Source organism: Hippichthys cyanospilos, chromosome 1 (genome assembly GCF_059441005.1).
Source record: "Hippichthys cyanospilos isolate Australia breed blue-spotted pipefish chromosome 1, RoL_Hcya_1.0, whole genome shotgun sequence".
Taxonomy (NCBI): domain Eukaryota; kingdom Metazoa; phylum Chordata; class Actinopteri; order Syngnathiformes; family Syngnathidae; genus Hippichthys; species Hippichthys cyanospilos.
In genome coordinates, this window is record NC_142369.1 from 27,635,358 (window position 1) to 27,651,890 (window position 16,533).

At 40.1% G+C, this 16,533-nt stretch overlaps 1 protein-coding gene across 2 annotated transcripts in view; it reads right to left on the reverse strand.

Annotated features, from left to right (window-relative positions):
- The window catches only part of trpm6 (transient receptor potential cation channel, subfamily M, member 6), a 19,170-nt gene extending 2,767 nt beyond the window's left edge, over positions 1-16,403 (reverse strand). For both annotated transcript variants that reach the window (XM_088433599.1, XM_088433596.1), the window contains exons 1-36: positions 16,207-16,403; positions 14,539-14,618; positions 14,281-14,319; positions 13,815-14,004; positions 12,989-13,202; positions 11,888-12,012; positions 11,654-11,825; positions 11,210-11,384; positions 10,966-11,089; positions 10,814-10,886; positions 10,627-10,727; positions 10,077-10,211; positions 9,367-9,420; positions 9,160-9,294; positions 8,937-9,062; positions 8,220-8,488; positions 7,810-8,038; positions 7,377-7,529; positions 7,160-7,315; positions 6,834-6,962; positions 6,473-6,724; positions 6,220-6,394; positions 5,664-5,778; positions 5,378-5,574; positions 5,167-5,299; positions 4,138-4,555; positions 2,146-2,746; positions 1,842-1,936; positions 1,598-1,700; positions 1,391-1,434; positions 1,218-1,282; positions 1,097-1,122; positions 910-957; positions 654-719; positions 232-530; positions 8-90 (exon numbers count right to left, since the gene is read on the reverse strand). In XM_088433599.1, coding sequence (XP_088289725.1) covers positions 8-90; positions 232-530; positions 654-719; positions 910-957; positions 1,097-1,122; positions 1,218-1,282; positions 1,391-1,434; positions 1,598-1,700; positions 1,842-1,936; positions 2,146-2,746; positions 4,138-4,555; positions 5,167-5,299; positions 5,378-5,574; positions 5,664-5,778; positions 6,220-6,394; positions 6,473-6,724; positions 6,834-6,962; positions 7,160-7,315; positions 7,377-7,529; positions 7,810-8,038; positions 8,220-8,488; positions 8,937-9,062; positions 9,160-9,294; positions 9,367-9,420; positions 10,077-10,211; positions 10,627-10,727; positions 10,814-10,886; positions 10,966-11,089; positions 11,210-11,384; positions 11,654-11,825; positions 11,888-12,012; positions 12,989-13,202; positions 13,815-14,004; positions 14,281-14,319; positions 14,539-14,618; positions 16,207-16,209 — 5,402 coding nt within the window. In that variant the 5' untranslated portion in view covers positions 16,210-16,403. The remainder of the gene's footprint in view (positions 1-7; positions 91-231; positions 531-653; positions 720-909; positions 958-1,096; positions 1,123-1,217; positions 1,283-1,390; positions 1,435-1,597; positions 1,701-1,841; positions 1,937-2,145; positions 2,747-4,137; positions 4,556-5,166; positions 5,300-5,377; positions 5,575-5,663; positions 5,779-6,219; positions 6,395-6,472; positions 6,725-6,833; positions 6,963-7,159; positions 7,316-7,376; positions 7,530-7,809; positions 8,039-8,219; positions 8,489-8,936; positions 9,063-9,159; positions 9,295-9,366; positions 9,421-10,076; positions 10,212-10,626; positions 10,728-10,813; positions 10,887-10,965; positions 11,090-11,209; positions 11,385-11,653; positions 11,826-11,887; positions 12,013-12,988; positions 13,203-13,814; positions 14,005-14,280; positions 14,320-14,538; positions 14,619-16,206) is intronic.
- Between the last annotated feature and the right edge of the window lie 130 nt (positions 16,404-16,533).

Here is a 16,533-nt window from a genome sequence, read left to right on the forward strand (position 1 = left end):
CACATACTTTGGGGAATGTTTAACGCTAGCGGGTCTGATCTGGTTAAAAACTCGCATCATCCTGTGTGCTGCCCGCTGCTGCTGGATCTCCTACATAATAGAGACACAGAAAACAAAACATCACAATAAAAATTGGAAACGAGTATTCCTCCGAGTAATTTCAGCAGTAAAAACCTAACAATCGACCAAAAGTGTCAACCATTTCACAGCTTTCAGACTTTTTGAACTTACCCTCAAACAAAGCTGCAGTGCTGTGCTACCATGAAAGTACTTCTGCCAGGCGGACACCACCTCTGGTCTGAAGGCTTTGACCACGTACAGCATCCCAGGTATGAGCACATCCTGTTGGGCCCAGGTGCAGAGCACCCTGCGGCCCTGCCGCAGGCCCCCGGCCAGCGATCCCTCTTCACTTGGGAGAGGCCGAAGCATTGCCGACAGTCCTCGTGAAGACCATGATGAGACTGTGATGCGTTCGGGGTCAGCCTCTGAGTGAACTTCCTCCAGGGAGTAAATGCTCACCTCTTCGCCACCTACAGGAAATGAGAGCAGGAATTGACGGAGGATGATGAGGCTACATTAATGTATCAATCTATCTGTGTGAACATGTAAAGTTAATGGAGGGAGATTTAAAACTAAAAAATCTGAAATAATACCTAGAATGGAAACAGGAGTAAATGGGATGGTGTGAGCCAGTCTCATCAGATTGTTTCTTTCCATGGCTGTTCACACACACACGCACAAACCTTAGTAATGACTTAACTATTCCAATTTAATAACAGCTGTATTATGGATGCGTAAGATAGGATGAATAACAAAAAAAAACAAACATAATATTTAAATCACGGATACAGTTATTTTTCCACTATAATCAAAAGCAGTGCATTTATTCTAAGTTCACTTTATTAATACCTGAATAATGAGGATATAGCATATCCGTGGACTGGAATGAGGAACTACCTGAAACAATGATAGGACAATCATTTTGTACCATAACTCTACACATACACATTCACACACACACAACCCCGCTCCAGACACACACACACACACACACACACACACACGCGCACACACACAAATCTTATTTCGGAAATACCTTCAGTAGCTATACCACTCTGCAACCTGTGGCAGGCATACAAAAAATGATTGGTTCATTCAATGATCCATGCGCAACGTAATCAGCCAAAAGAGGACAAAGAGACAGGAGGCAGACTTACGATGATCTGCGACTCATGGATCTTGCCCAGCTGCTCCATGCTGAATGATTGGGGCTCAGAGCATCCTGAATTCCACAGTCACATATTTTGCAATATTACATATTCTTCGTAGCCAAATATTTCCAAATTATAAAATCAAAATGTCTATTGACGCAATTTTAGATTTACAGTACCTGGTGGGGGAAAACTTGCCTCTGTAAATCCAGGGGCTCAAAATCTGGAATAAAAGAAGTATGAACAAATAAAATATGGCAAATAACATGCATTTTGGAACCTGGCCATAAGCAATGTCAATATGTGTGACAACGTATTGATCACTTGCTGGCTTAAAGCTAATATTAGGTCATTTCTACATTTAAAGGAGCCAAATCGGTCCTTACTAAGCTGACTGAGGCTAGTCGAAGCTGACCGACATGCAGGTGCTCCTTTCAACTTTCGCCATCTTTTCCAGCAGGCATCCGACAAAAATGTGTGCGTGGTTTCCTATTTAAGAAAAAAAGCAAATCAACAACATAACATACTATAACAGTTAAATGTCTGAGAAGTGTGTGTATTAAGAAGAGAATTGATAATAATAAAGAAGAGAATAATGAACCTGTAACATATTAGGAAACCAATTCTTACATTGTCTGGACTGCTTTCTTTAATTTTGACAGTCTTCCTATTTGGACTTCTTCTTCTATTCAAGACTTGGGTCAAGTCAGATGACTTGGACCACTCTGTAGAATCAAATATTAGAAACACTCAAAAGAAACGTTTTAAAAAAGATTCGTCCAACCAAAGTTTAACTTTATTCATACATTAAACAAAATATACAACATTAGGCATGCTCATGTTCTCTCTAAAATATTAATTGAAACATGTCACATCTTAGGGTCAAATGACTTGTATATCAACATCATTTCAAAATTAAAAAGTTTCCGTGTACCTCTGTTACGGCTCCATTGTAACGATGTATCATCTCTAAAACGTCTTTTACCAACTTGTTTATTCAGTGCTTCGTTGAGGTAAGGAAATGATCCCCCTCGCGGGATTAGGGACGCCCCAAAGAGAGTCATATTCTCCACACTGGATGAGAGAGATCTGCAGCAGCCATAAAAGTGGTGTCTCGACAGATAAGATGACCTGGGAGATTTTACACAAGGTCTGGTTTGGTCATTTAGTTGGCCATCGTCCTGGTGGAAGGAACCATTTTCAGACTCATTAGACATGTTCCCAGGGTCAGAAAAAGGAATATTGCTAGTCAGTCTTGATTCATCTAAATTGGAGAGATGCTCATGCTTTCGCTCTTTCTGATCGTCTTCATCATCATCTCTGCTACCTTCTTCTTCTTCCTCTTCCATGTCAATTTCCTCACAATTTGGGTAAAGGTGTACATCACAGCTGCATAGTTTATAATGTGGTGACTCTAATTGTCTATCAGCAAACGTGAGGGCAAAAGGAGACCCACAGCGGGACTCATGAGGTGTAAGCTCACTGAAACCAGGATGACTTCCAATTCCATGAGGGTGCAAAACAGCATCAAGAACCTATAAAACACAAGTTAAAAAAACAAAAACAAAAAAAAACTAAATAACAAACAGTACCAGACAAATATTCAAATTCAGTGTTGTTTCATTGTTTCATTATCTAAATCAACATTATACACACACACACACACACACACACACACATATATATATATATATATATATATATATATATATATATATATATATATATATATATATATAGATAGATAGATAGATAGATAGATAGATAGATAGATAGATAGATAGATAGATAGATAGATAGATAAGGATGAAAGATGGATGAAACAAAGTGAAAGACGTAAAAAAAATTGCTGTAAGTATGAAAATGAATGTTTATTGTAGATTTGGCCTTTTTTTCAATGTGGGTAGTTGGATGGTTTTGTTTTTAACTAGTGATTTTGACTGACAATACTGCAATAACACGCACATACTCAGTCTAACGTGACAACTGAACCTGTCGTAACAGTATGCTAATATTTGGTCTTGTTCAGCGGCAAATTAAGGCTTTAGCTAAAAAAAAAAAAAACATTGCTCATAATTCAGTATTTTGCATTCTGGCATAACAGAGTAACAAGAAAAGTAAGTGGTGCGTGTGTGTTGAAGTGGCGTGTAAAATGAAATAAAATGAATAAAAAAAAAATAATAATAAAATGACTGCTGCATTGTGAACTCTGCCACCCTGTCATTACAGTGGCGGTGGAAGGGGCTCGGGGCTGCTGAGACTCAGAGAGAGATAGTGGCCGCTCTTGGCATGAGCTGGTGTGCTTGCTGTAAAAGAAAATCAAGTTTCTGCCCAAAACAAAGCAACGCATGTTTAGTCTCCGTACTATGGTTAGAAGATCCCTGGGTATAGAGAAGACAGGTAGGCAAGGTTTTATTAAACGCATTTTGTGCACAATCTTACGTTGCAGAATTCATGTAGCGCGTCTTTGGGTCCCCGCTAACTGCGAAAAATGAGGGAACACAGAGTGTGTGTGTGTGTGTGTGTGTGTGTGTGTGTGTGTATAGATAGACAGACAGACAGACAGACAGACAGACAGACAGACTGACAGAAGCTCTGCGTTTAGTGACCAGTCCTGGGTGCACCCCGCCTACTGCCCAAAGATGGCTGGGTTAGGCACCAGCAAGCCAGTGACCCGAGTGAAGATAGGTGGCTGATGAAAATAAATAAATGGATGTAGGGATGCATATAAAATTCGGGCAAAGTAGCCACCTTTTGCCAAAATAAGCGCTTTGAACATCTTGGAGTCTAACAGATTTAATTTTTTTAAGTCTTAACGTGTTTGGGACCATTTGTTATTGTGTTTGGTACTGTACATACGTTGATTTTTGGATATACCCTACTGTATGTAGCCCATGTTTGCTACGGCAGGAAGATTGCAAGATACCTCTTTTTCTTTGTCATCCATCTGTCCTTCTCTGCCCACTCTGCTCCCTCTGATTCCCAAGTGGGACTCCTGGGGCGTATGTCTAAGAATGCAGCCTTTGATCAATGAAGGTGGAGTACTTTTATAAGGCTTGCAGGTCAGTCGTCTCATATTAGCCACATCGTAGTCGGCACCAACTCTGTGCAGAGTCCAGCTGTGAGGGAGGACATGTTGAGATGTTTGGATCCGCCGGGACTGAGCCAGGCGAGTTTCCTCTTGATGTAGATTATCAGAGGCAGAGAGCAGGGTCAGTGTGTCCACAGCAAGCGCTGACAGGTCTTGAAGTTGACCCAGCTGAGAGTCCAGCTCCGGAAGAGTTTCCTGAATGATGTTGACCTTCTCGGCGACTTCCCGCACCACCGTGCACATCTCTTCTGCTCTATTTCAAGACATTGTAAAAACACATTTAGCAAAAACATCCTTTACCTGAACTGTGTGTGGCGCAGTAAGAACTATCACCAAAAATGTCCACTTTACGCTCTTTTAAGTAGGGTGAAATTTAAAATCAAATAAGAACACTTTTAAACTTGAAGATGGTCAAAAGCTTTTTGCTAGGGTAGTGGTAGTTTTGGACATTTTGAAAAATGTATGTGCCAAAACTTTAAATATGTCTTTCTCGAAATTCAAGATTTCAATCAGGAAACGTTCAGATTGCTGTCACCTTGTCTATTTTTGGGGCACCTCCATGTGTTATATACAGTAACTTGAAGGGAATTAGAAGAATATAGGAACATCGGCGTTTTCAGGACAAGAGCCTGATTTTGTGAAAATACATTACAATTGTCTGTATTGTTCTTATATTTGATAAACATGGTTTTAATGGCTAATTAAGAAAAGAAACCAAGGAAAATTTGTGGCAAGCTTTCGCAAGTTTCACACCTGAGCATTTAATTAAACATTTATAAAAAAGTGCAAACTGTTTACTAGACCAAACGTACATCAAAATCAATATAGCACAAACTATTATTTATTTTTGAACAGCAATACAACCTGTCAGCTGTGACCTTGATCTTGTTCACGTGACTGCTGTGGAGATCTTGATTTTTCTCATAGAGGTACACCTGTACACATTTCTCCTCAAATTCATGGAGCTTCTTGCGGTCGTCGCGGGCTAAATAGAGCTCTGGCAAAAGCATGTGTGACCGGATACAAGACTGTACTACTCAATTTACAAACTATGTGGTGAAAATGTGGTACTCACTTAGTCCTGAGCTTCTTTCATCTCCCTCAGTATGTCCATTAAATCGCTTGTAAATGGCTAGCACGCCAAATGTCATGTGGCTGAAGAGAATTAGGGGTGGAGGAAGCCACGGTCTGTCCTGATAGGTCATTATGTAGCGATAGCGGTTGTACTTCCACAGCTTATTGGACGTTGCTGCCATATCAAAGTAGATGTTGCTGTGAATGAAAAGACCACCTGCGGATTAAAAAAGCGTTGCCCTTGATATTTAAACTTGAAGCTGGACATCATGGCCTGGGGTACTCACTTAAAAAACGCAATGAGAATGTTGACCATGATTATGTACTGAAAAAACATATAGACCGCTTGAAGAAACGCCGTGAGAAAGGAAGCAGGAGCACATGGTTGGCCATCATCACAAGCTGGGCAGAAAACAAATACATTACATTCAGTCCAATAAATATTACAAATCAGCGAACGGTCGAAATTCTCAAAACACTGTCAATATTATAATAGAGAGTATTCTTTTGACATAATGCTTTTTTTAGGGGTACGATGTGTAGAACCGTATGAGGTGTGTGATCTTAATCACTAGTTCTGCATCTAACACTTATTTCAAGAACCAATTAATGAAAAAAAGTCATAAATCAAATCCTATTCTATGAATTTGACATTGCAGAAAATAAACTAATTAAGATTTAGTAGCTTGTTTGGTATGTGACGTGAGAAAATCACCCAGTGAGAATAAGTTGTTTGGAAAAAAAAAATGAATGATTGAAAAATCAATATTGGATTAGATGGCGAATAATGGCTGCACCTCTAATCACAAGGTGATCAAGCGAAGTTTTTACTGAGCTACTAACGATCTATCTCTGAAGCGTAAACCTCTCCATAGATCATCCAGTAAGGCTGGAACACAACGTCACGGGCTAAGCTCCACGATGGGGCCTCATCGGGTGAAAGGATGGCCTTCCTGGATACCCCAAAACTGAGCAGTACAATTGCCATCATCACCACAATAAAGAACATATTAGAGGTCTGGATGGAAACAGAGGAAGAATGATTAACATTATATTTGTTTTAAATGTTTAAAAGTGATGCGTTTTACCCAAGTACCATTTTGGTGATCATTGTAAGGTAGGGACCGGCATGTTGATTGACAGCCAAGAGATCCATCACCCTGACAAACCAAAATATAATGTCCAGGCAGTAGGCGATTCGTCCGGCTGTCCGGTACGGGTCGGCATGCCAACGCATTACAAAACCAAACAGGAAGAGTACGATGGCAATGAAGTCAGATAAGTTCCAGTACTCTGAGAACCAAATCTTCAGTTTCTGACTCAGCTTCCTCGGTTCTGACATTACCACCTGAAAAGAGATTTACATACGTAAATGATAATTGTTCGAAATCAGTCACATTCTTATTTTCCACTTCAGTACAAGCCATTCTCCAAGTCTCCTCGCTTGGGTTTCTCACCTCTCTGGTTTTCTCCACTGCTGTAGTCAATATATATAAAATGACTAACCACTCCAGGACACCCGGTTGATCTTCCATCTTCACTAGGATGGTGTAGGAGAATAACATCAGAAAGGCTAGGTATGATATCTAAAATGGACAGGGTGACAGGGTGAGAGAACTAAATAAATAATATAAAATAAAAAACAAAAGGGCGACATTTCCATGTTCTTTCAAAAAGTATCCCAAGGTCATCAGGGATGGCAAAAGTGGCTCCATAACTGTGTTAGAAAATTTAACATTTTTATTCACATTGGACTATTCCTGGCAACATGCATGTCACCTACTGTATGGAACCAGAACTTCACAACTGGAGCTGTGTAGAATTCATAGAGTCTTGTGATCCAGCACACGTTATGCAACGTGATTAAGAAACGACCTTCAGACCCAGAACCAAGACATCGGTCCTGGGATGGCATTCCGTGCTCAGCATCCTGGTTAGCCTGTGAGTGGAAATTGTGTGACTGAGCGTTTTTGTTGCAGTTTGCTGTGTACAGTACTTACCACGTGGCCGGTGTCATCACTGGTTGCTCCTGCCTTGACGGTATCACGTCCAAAAAGCATTGCCTCGTGAGACTGGGGAACATGACACATTTCAGCTTTACTTTTGAATTCCAGAAGCAGAATGGCAGGGGGCAGAAGGAGGCTCAGAATGATCTGGAAGAAAGCAGTTAACTCAATTCAACTTTATTTATATAGCACTTTAAAACAGCCATTGCTAACTATAAAGTGCTGTACATGGAGTAACGGTAAAATTGAGTCTAAACCATGCTTGTGGATATTTTGACAAGAATCGACACCCAGCCATTAAAATCACACTTGTTTTCTCTTCAGGCCTGTGGTCATTAAGATACCACCCAGCAGGCTGCTCACACATCAATTGCGTGACTATGAATTACCTCAAGGTCATGAACAAACACGGCTGTGCTAATATTACCTTTAAATATGAGTTTTTTCTCATGTTGAGTGGACCAGTCCAAAGGTCGGTGAGGAGGGTCTGCGTACAAGAGTGCGAAACAAAAGGCCTGTGACATGAAGACACTGCTATTTGCAGGCTGGTAAAGTGACTCCAAGCCTCCATTTCAGAAGTGAGCAGCTTCATTGCCATCTTCTCATTCTGACGAAATGCACAGTCCAAGACATTCACTGCCAGCTGCCCAAATTCACTAAGACACAACAAAGAATAAAAATAAAAGCACTGCCATTTCAAATGGAGAGAGGACACTACAAATCCAAAGAACAACAAATGGCACCAAAACTATTCGACGGTTAAGAATGTTGTTAAAATGTATCATAATATTTTGTACTGAAAATTGTATCCATATGTATCCCCCCCCCCACACTCACAGTGAATATGCTTTGAATCGTTCTGCTATGTGGTCATCCATGCTGCTTTGTCGCGCTTTGAAGGCCATGGAGCGATAAAGCTTGCAGGCCACGGCAGCCCGAGCAAGAGCCTCTTCACCGTGTTGCCATAGGAACAGCGCCATCTGCTGGCGTTGCTGAAGCACGGCCCACACGAAGACGTCATTAAAGTTGAAAGAAAAAATGAGTGCTTCGCAAAGACTGGGACGCGATTCAGCCTTCTCACTGTTCCCGTGTGGCACGTTCTGGTCCTGGATTGAAAATTAAGGACGAAATACCAAGCAGAATAAATCGACAAGTTTAAAAAAAAAAACAATCCAAATAAATATATAGGCCATATTATAACCCTCAAAAATGAGACGCTTGGTGAGTCTATTACTTTTCTATTACTAATCATTCCAAAAAATATACAAGATATCAAGCCAGGAAATTCCTCATCTTGTAAAACAAGGCCATATCCTGAACGTGGGTTCTCTCTGGGCACTCTGGCTTCCTCCCACACGTTTCAAAAACATGCATGGCAGGTGTATCAGACGCTAAATTGTCCTTAGGTGTGATTGGGTGCATGAAAGGTCGTTTGTCTCAGTGTGCCCTGCGATTGGCTGGCAACCAGCTACTCCCCAAAGGCAACTGGGATAGGCACCAGCACGCCAGCGACACTCCTGAAAACAAGCCGATATAGAAAATGGATGGACCCACCTTGCGTTTGTAAGGCTGAGCAGTTCTAAAGAAATGAGGGTCTTGAGGACTCCCGCTCCATTGAGAGCTTGGTATTTTTCCCATTTTTTGTACAGACAAGGAAGATGTACTGACGCGCCTACTTTCCTGACACCCCCCAACACACACGCACACACAAAAGTAAATGATAGACTTTAACTAAAATGAATCAATAATCAATCAATAAATAACTAAGGTTGTTCACCTTGTCTTGCAATCTGTTGTAGGCATTTCTGAAGTGTTTGCGTGTATAGGTGCTGCGATACGCTCCTCCTATGAGGTACTCTATGACCAAGCCCATGTCAATGAGAGACAGCCGGTAACGTAGAGGGAGAGAGGTCTGCATACACACATGCCTTTATTTTTCATCGAATTCCAAAACAAACGTTTTTCATTAACCTTCAAAACTTACCTGCTTCACATCCTCGACAAGGTGACGAAGAAAGTGGTCAGTCTGCCCCTGAGGCTAAGAAGCAAGGACTTAGTTAATTGCTAAAAATATCAACAACACATAGTAGTCAGCGTGAGAACAGAACTATAATTAGGAGTGTAATCAAAAAAGATTTGCATTGGAAAAGATGTGAGCGCATGGAACCAAATGGTTCAAATTCTTATATTATCGACATACATTACATATGAAGTTGTCTTTTACTGAGGAGATGGATCCTTGAAGGAAAAGCCAGATTTACGTGACCAACCTTGAATGGATTTGTATCCACACCCCATTAAAGAAGTCCAAATACTGCATAGTCATTAGTGGCACTGGCTCTAGTTTGTTTCTTAGGGGCACTTATTCTACTAGAATTATAAATAAGTAAACATGCAAAACACAAAGGATGAAGGCAAGTGAAAGTTGGAGGACAATCAAGAGCATACATGTTAAAGAGTCCTATGATCTGAACCGCATTCTAAACAATTGAACCGAATGCAAATGACCATGAGCCACAAAGCATCTCTTGGGTCTGGGTTTGGTCTCCTCTGTGCAGCAAGGGTAAACCGCCTTCAAAGGGAAGAGGAAATATAACAACCCAAAGAAAACAAGGGGGGCGGAGTTTCTATTCTGTCAAAAAATGTGTTTGAAAGCAGTAAATACTTGTAGATGAGCATATCTTATATAATAACCATATTATAAAGTTCCTCCAGGCGATCCACGGTGAGGAAGTGACTCATCGTCATCCCGTTGTCAATCAGCAGTTTGACAAAACTGACACGGTCCATCACCAAGGCATCCAGCATGGCCTGTTCCAATGACCCCACCTGAGGTTTCACAAGAAACAGCAGGACTAAATATTGATAACATAACCTCGCTTGAATTAACAGTGGTAATCTCTCACAGCTTTCACAATTCTATTTGACTTGATTACAAGTAAAGAGTGTGTTGATCACTTAGGTGTCATCTTGGTGTCAAAATGTGCACAGTAAGATGAAGACTAAGTACTGTTGTAATTTGATTAAAAATGTACAGTATTGATCCAATCATTGATTAAACACCTGGCTTGTAATTTTTGGTGTGTCAGATTATTTAGTAATTTCACTTAAACGTTTCTATAGGGATGTGAGTGACACCAGATACAGACCACTTAACAGGAGATGTAAATAGACAGATTAAAACAAAAAAAATGATGTCGGGACTAAATATGAGTTGGCCATTAAAACTTTGGATTGGTTTTACCTGCCAATGTTGTCCATACACCAAGACATTTTTTTGTGCTATGTCAGCCCTGTCCCAGGCTAGAGTCATACTCAGCTGCTCTGCAGCACTGGCCTTGGTGCCTGTTCATACATGGATGAAGGCAAAAAAATGTAAACACTTCATTTTACACCTTATTAGTTACAAATTAACAAGCGAAGGTAAGCACCCTTGAGAATAGTGTTCAAAATGGCGGCATCTGGGGCCATCTGGTCTTCTGACTCTGAATCAAAGATGGTTATCTGAAAACGGGAATGTGATATACTTGTGCATTCCGGACATGTAAGCAATCATAACAAATCTAATTGTTCTTTCACCCACAGATTGTCTGTGATCCATACATTCCAGAAGGAGAGTGTATAGGTGAGACGCTTCGTTTCTATCGATTCCAAACACCTCTCCGATCCTTACGAGGAAGCCCTGTTTAATGTCTGCATCTAACTGCCTAAAACACACGAATTTGCCTTTATGAAAATTACAATGGGAGAAATCGCTTGTAAGCATTTTTTTTTTCAAACTAAACCCTGCCTTCTCCACTTGATCCAGTAGACAAATACATACCTACCTGTCAATATCAGTGTGCTTATATAAAAAGGCAAACAGGTCCGCAGCCCTTCCAGATCCCTCAAACACAAAGACTGGGACAGGTGGGTTATTGCTGACGTAGTCCAGCACAGTGGACACAATGACAGGCCCTCCTTCAACTACCACACACACCATCGGCACTCGTTGGTTCAATCCTATGGAGAACAACAAAGGGCACTGCCATGAAGCGATGAACGCAGATGCATTTCCACTGTAGCATGTGTTATTGAAAAAGCACAGCTCACGCGTTTCAGCGACATATAAATGCAGTATAATTTAATAGCAGCACAGCATAATGCAGTCTTGCAGATGAATCCGACCAAAACATGAAAATAAATCACAATAGTAAAACAACTACCCAGTTCTGTGGAATAACTGCTCTTTTGACCTGTCCTTTAACTGTAAACAATAACACTTGACTCACGGGGGTGGATCTTCAGCTGTTGAATGTGTTTCTCCAGCTTCTTCCACAAGCCTTCTTGGCAGCCATATTTTCCTACCGTTCCATCATCGACCAGAAGAAAATGGGAATGGAAACTGTTAAGATAGGACCTCTTGCTCAAAGGGTTGCCCAGTGGCTGGTATGGCCTGAAGACCTGAGTAATGAAGAGGAGGACATGCAGTATACCGTAAAATTCTATGAACAAAGAATACGCACGTCTCTTCCTATAAGATCTGTGTTGTTGTCTATCACTCCCCAAGGAGTGATCCCAATTGTGTTCCTCTTTCGCAGGTTGTGGCCACCAAAGGTTTTCACTGCCTCACCCACATACTTGGACACACCTAGACAAGATGGCAGGAGTAGTTGATTGTCCAGCAAAAACACCATTCCATTATATGGTATGTATCTGGCATAGGTAGGTGAACAAATGTATAGTGTAGACAATTTTTGTTTTTACAAATTAAGTGAAATTGGACCGTTTTCTGTTGTTGATGTGTTATGACACACGAGATGGGAATTACTGGTCTTACAATCATATACCGTAATGTATGGACCTGGGCATGTCAATAAACTTTTTAAATGTGCATGGTTTTGCCGGGAAAAGCGGCATTACTCAGGTTGGAATGCAGATCATTTTGTCAAAATAACCAGCGGCGGGCAGTTTGTCAGTACCAACAGACTGTCCGTCGGTACATGTTATGGCAACGGACCACTGAATGACAAAAACACTTTAAGAACAACGGACTAAAACGAAACAAAACAGTGGATTTGGTCCATCATTTTAATCTGTCACTACCTGTATCACCTGTCACAGTTGGTAATGATGTTTGATTCCTCACCCAGTTAATTCTCCCACATTTCTGAGAATTTTGAAACTGCTTTTTACTTGGGAGTATGGAAGTGTAAACACAGTCTAACTAGACCGCAAACATACATACATGCATGCACGAATTGTGTGCTAAGTGCTAGATGATTCGTATGCAGGGTTACAATTAAGAGAGAAAGGGACTTTGACGTCAGCAACACTGTCCTCATTAAAAGTGGCCAGCCTGGCTGGAAGGTCAATATTTGTGCTGCGTTTCAGTCATGGCTTCCTGAACGGAAATACATACTGTACACATTCTTACGCAGCGTATTCATTGTATAACCCTAAAGTAAAAAAAACAACGGTTAGAATGATGTCTTAAGAGATGTTTGTGTTATTTTGCTTTTTAAATAAGAATTAAATAAGAATTTTCGGCTTGGAAAATAGCGGCTGACGACTGACGGACCAGCAAAAAAAAATTGAAAATGCCCACCTCTGAAAATAAAACTTACCAGTATTAATACCATCAGTCAGTATCCAAGCACCTGTGCTGCGGGCTGCAATAATCAGGCCTTTACTGAAGGCTTGTTGGACTTTGGGAGGAAGGGTGAAGTTGCCATGTCCTCCATGGACAGTAAGTAGGAGCTTGGGTCTATCCATCTGCCATTCCCTCAGCAGCAGCTGGAGGAGCGCCTCTGGCTTTGAGTCCACGGCCACCCGCACAAACTATTGAGAAAGCATATGGAGTTTAACGCTCCATTTCATTTTCCGAGTTTGCAACAGACCCTTGATGATGAATGAAAGTTTTGCATTGTGTTTTCTGGACAGCGCTCCCTCTGGAGACTCCCTCGTTACTCATGGGGACGTCAATGCTCACATGGGCAATGACGGTGAGACCTGCCAATCTAAATCCAAGCAGTGTTCTGCGTTTGACTTCTATGCTCATCATGGATTGTCAATAACAAAACACCAATTTCAAACATATGGGTGTCTATTTGTGAACTTGGCACCAGGATACATTAGGTCGCAGTTTGATGATCAGCTTTGTAGTCGTGTCACCAATTTTGTGGCCGCGTGTTTTGGACACCTAAGATTGGCAAACTGGGGGGGGGGGCTCGGAGTCATGCCGAAGGATGGATGGATGGATGAATGGATGGATAATTGGCACATGGTAATCATTTTGCTTAATCTATGATAGTCTGATAACTGGTCTAAAACTGTTTTGAAACAAGCCTCGGAAATTTTCCTGCAAGTTGTCATCCAGCCATGGGCATGGCTGTCACACTTAAAAAAATATATGGGTACAGGACCAACAGACTGCGCTATGTAATAACAAACCTTGGCCCGGCAGACACGTGTGGCACTGTCCTGAAAGTCTATGGTCCCATAGGCATTGGTAGGACTGGCTCTGGTGTGTTGCTCCAAAGACCAGTCCTCCAGCTCATCCTGTTCAGGACCAGGAAAGATGACTGTGGGGGGAGGTCCCTCTTGCCAAGAGTGTTCCATCAGTAGTCGACCACAACAACACCTAGACGAACAATATTTTCATTAGAAAGGAGAGTAAGTCACGGTGTAGTTAAATGTATTTTGACTTTGTATCATATCAAATAATTTGACATTTGACAGAAGAAATGAAAGTGAAGCGAAAACAAAAGCAAAACTGAGAATATGACTCAAAAGTTATACTGGCAAAATCACATTAAATGTATGACTAGTGCAGTAATTCACAAAAACTGCTAATGAGTTGTAAGTTGCATGAAATATGTTGTAATTGCATACATTTGCAATTATTCTTAAATCATACCTGATCAGGTTTTGGCATACTTGACATACTGGAATGCATCTGGAAGAAGTGGGAAATCACTCCCAATAAGACCATGTAGTTCTTGTTTCTGGAAATAAATCTAGCTGCTAAAATCAATTATTTTCTCTGATAAAATTAGATTGCCACCTTCCTGGAATAATGGCCTGAGCAAATTGTACTCCTGAAAGGTAACTGAATAAATGAGTAAATATAGTACAGGGTGTTCCAAAATGTCATGAAGGAAATGTGCATGTATACCTGTGTAGCTCTCTGGAAGTGGGGATAAACTTCACACATTCTCTCTTGGTGAAGGTTTCCTCAATCCATGACATGTGTGACTGCAATCAGGAAGGGGAATGTTGAATGTTCCCAAAAGAGCTAACAGTAAAGCTGATGAATATACTCACGGTATTCAAAATCATTAGCCAGAAAATGGCGTTTTGATGAGAGCAGTTTATGACAAATCTGTGAAAGAACGGAGCTCTCGATATGTATCTTCAAATCATGGGAATTTAAAGGAATTGCACAGTTCCAATTTATTTCAATTTTTAGTGGGTGGGAGAATAAAACATGATTTTTTTTTTTTTTGCTTTAACAATTTAATACCTTCAACTTTGGACACTAAGGTGTAGGACACACTCAAAACTTCTAATAGCCATGTGGACACAATTTTGAAAGACATAGCTGAAGTACAGAACTAGCTAGAGTGTGGCAAACATCATAACTACACTTTAATGATGAAAATCTGACATTTCTTTTGAATTGTGGTTCAGCAGCCCTGCACAAAAAGAATGGTACTCATTGTAGCCCTCAGCAGGTTAACCTAAGGTTAATAAAAAAAAATTCAGACACATAAAACGTCAGAAAAACATATTTGATAGAACTGTTCTTGTGAATATACTGTGTGTGTGTGTGTATATATATATATATATATATATATATATATATATATATATATATATATATATATATATATATATATATATATATATATATATATATATATATATATATATATATATATATATATATATATATATATATATATATATATATATATATATATATATTAATATATATATATATATATATATATATATTTTTTTTTTTTTAACATGAGAAATATAGGCCTTTTGTGTGCATTATAAAAAAAATAAAGAAAAAGCGTTGGATCGCTGAAGCTCAAAAAATAGAGGAGTTAGTGTGAGGTTTATAATTTTGTCGATGTATTGCACACACTGTATGGTTAATATATAGACTTACAACTGTTGCTGTGCAGAGCTGAACTTGACTAATCCTTTTTTATTTTGGCTCCCAGGGGAGAATGACTATTTCGAGCGACTTTAAAGAATTACCAGACCTGAAGTATTGTTTGGAAGGAAACATACATCACATCCCTTTCCTGAGATTCGTCTACATGTTTGCAATTGGTGCCCTCTCCCGGATGCACAGCCAGATTTTTTTCCAAAGTATTTATTGGTTTGTTTGCACTAAACGTGACAGATCAATGTTAATTGCCTACATTGTCTACATTTTTTTTTAAAAAAGTACAAGCATTTACACTCAGGAAAGTACATGGCTCGACAACATCGCCACTACAGAACGTCTCAATTGTGCCAAACAAAGTTTTTGTTTTTTTTTGCCTAACAAGACCGTCTGCGTCAAATTTCATTGCACATTCGACGTTGAGATTACTCATACAAACAACAGATGTTGGAAGTTAGGGTGCTGTAACCAAAATGGTTTCACAATGCATACTATTACTAATAGTGTCTTAGCCAAAATCATACTGCCAGGATACTGTTGTATTAACATTAGCTAGAGTTCTACATTAATAAACGGAATTAAAATTCAACTACAGTGTTCAGTACGTGTTACACTTTTGCTGTTTTTTATAATTGTTGAGTAGACTGCTCAGCAACTTACCATAGTTGGAGGAATACAGTTGTTTACACGTGTACTTCCGCAGAGCGTTTCAAGGACGCCTTCATAAGTATTATTTGTAGCCGATCAATGACCAAGAGTGGCCCTGTTATCAGCCATTAGCGGTCCAAAGGGTAATGACTAAGTCTTTGAAAGAATACTTCAGACGTTCGTCGTCTCTGCCTTCACTTGCCACCGCTTTTCCTCATCCAGTTCTCATTTCACCGCCCGCTTTTTTTAACTCAATGCGCGCTCCACGTGAGTACAGTGTGCATATAGTGTACACGTTGTAGATGCCCAAATCTAATATTTTAGTACACAAGATCGTCT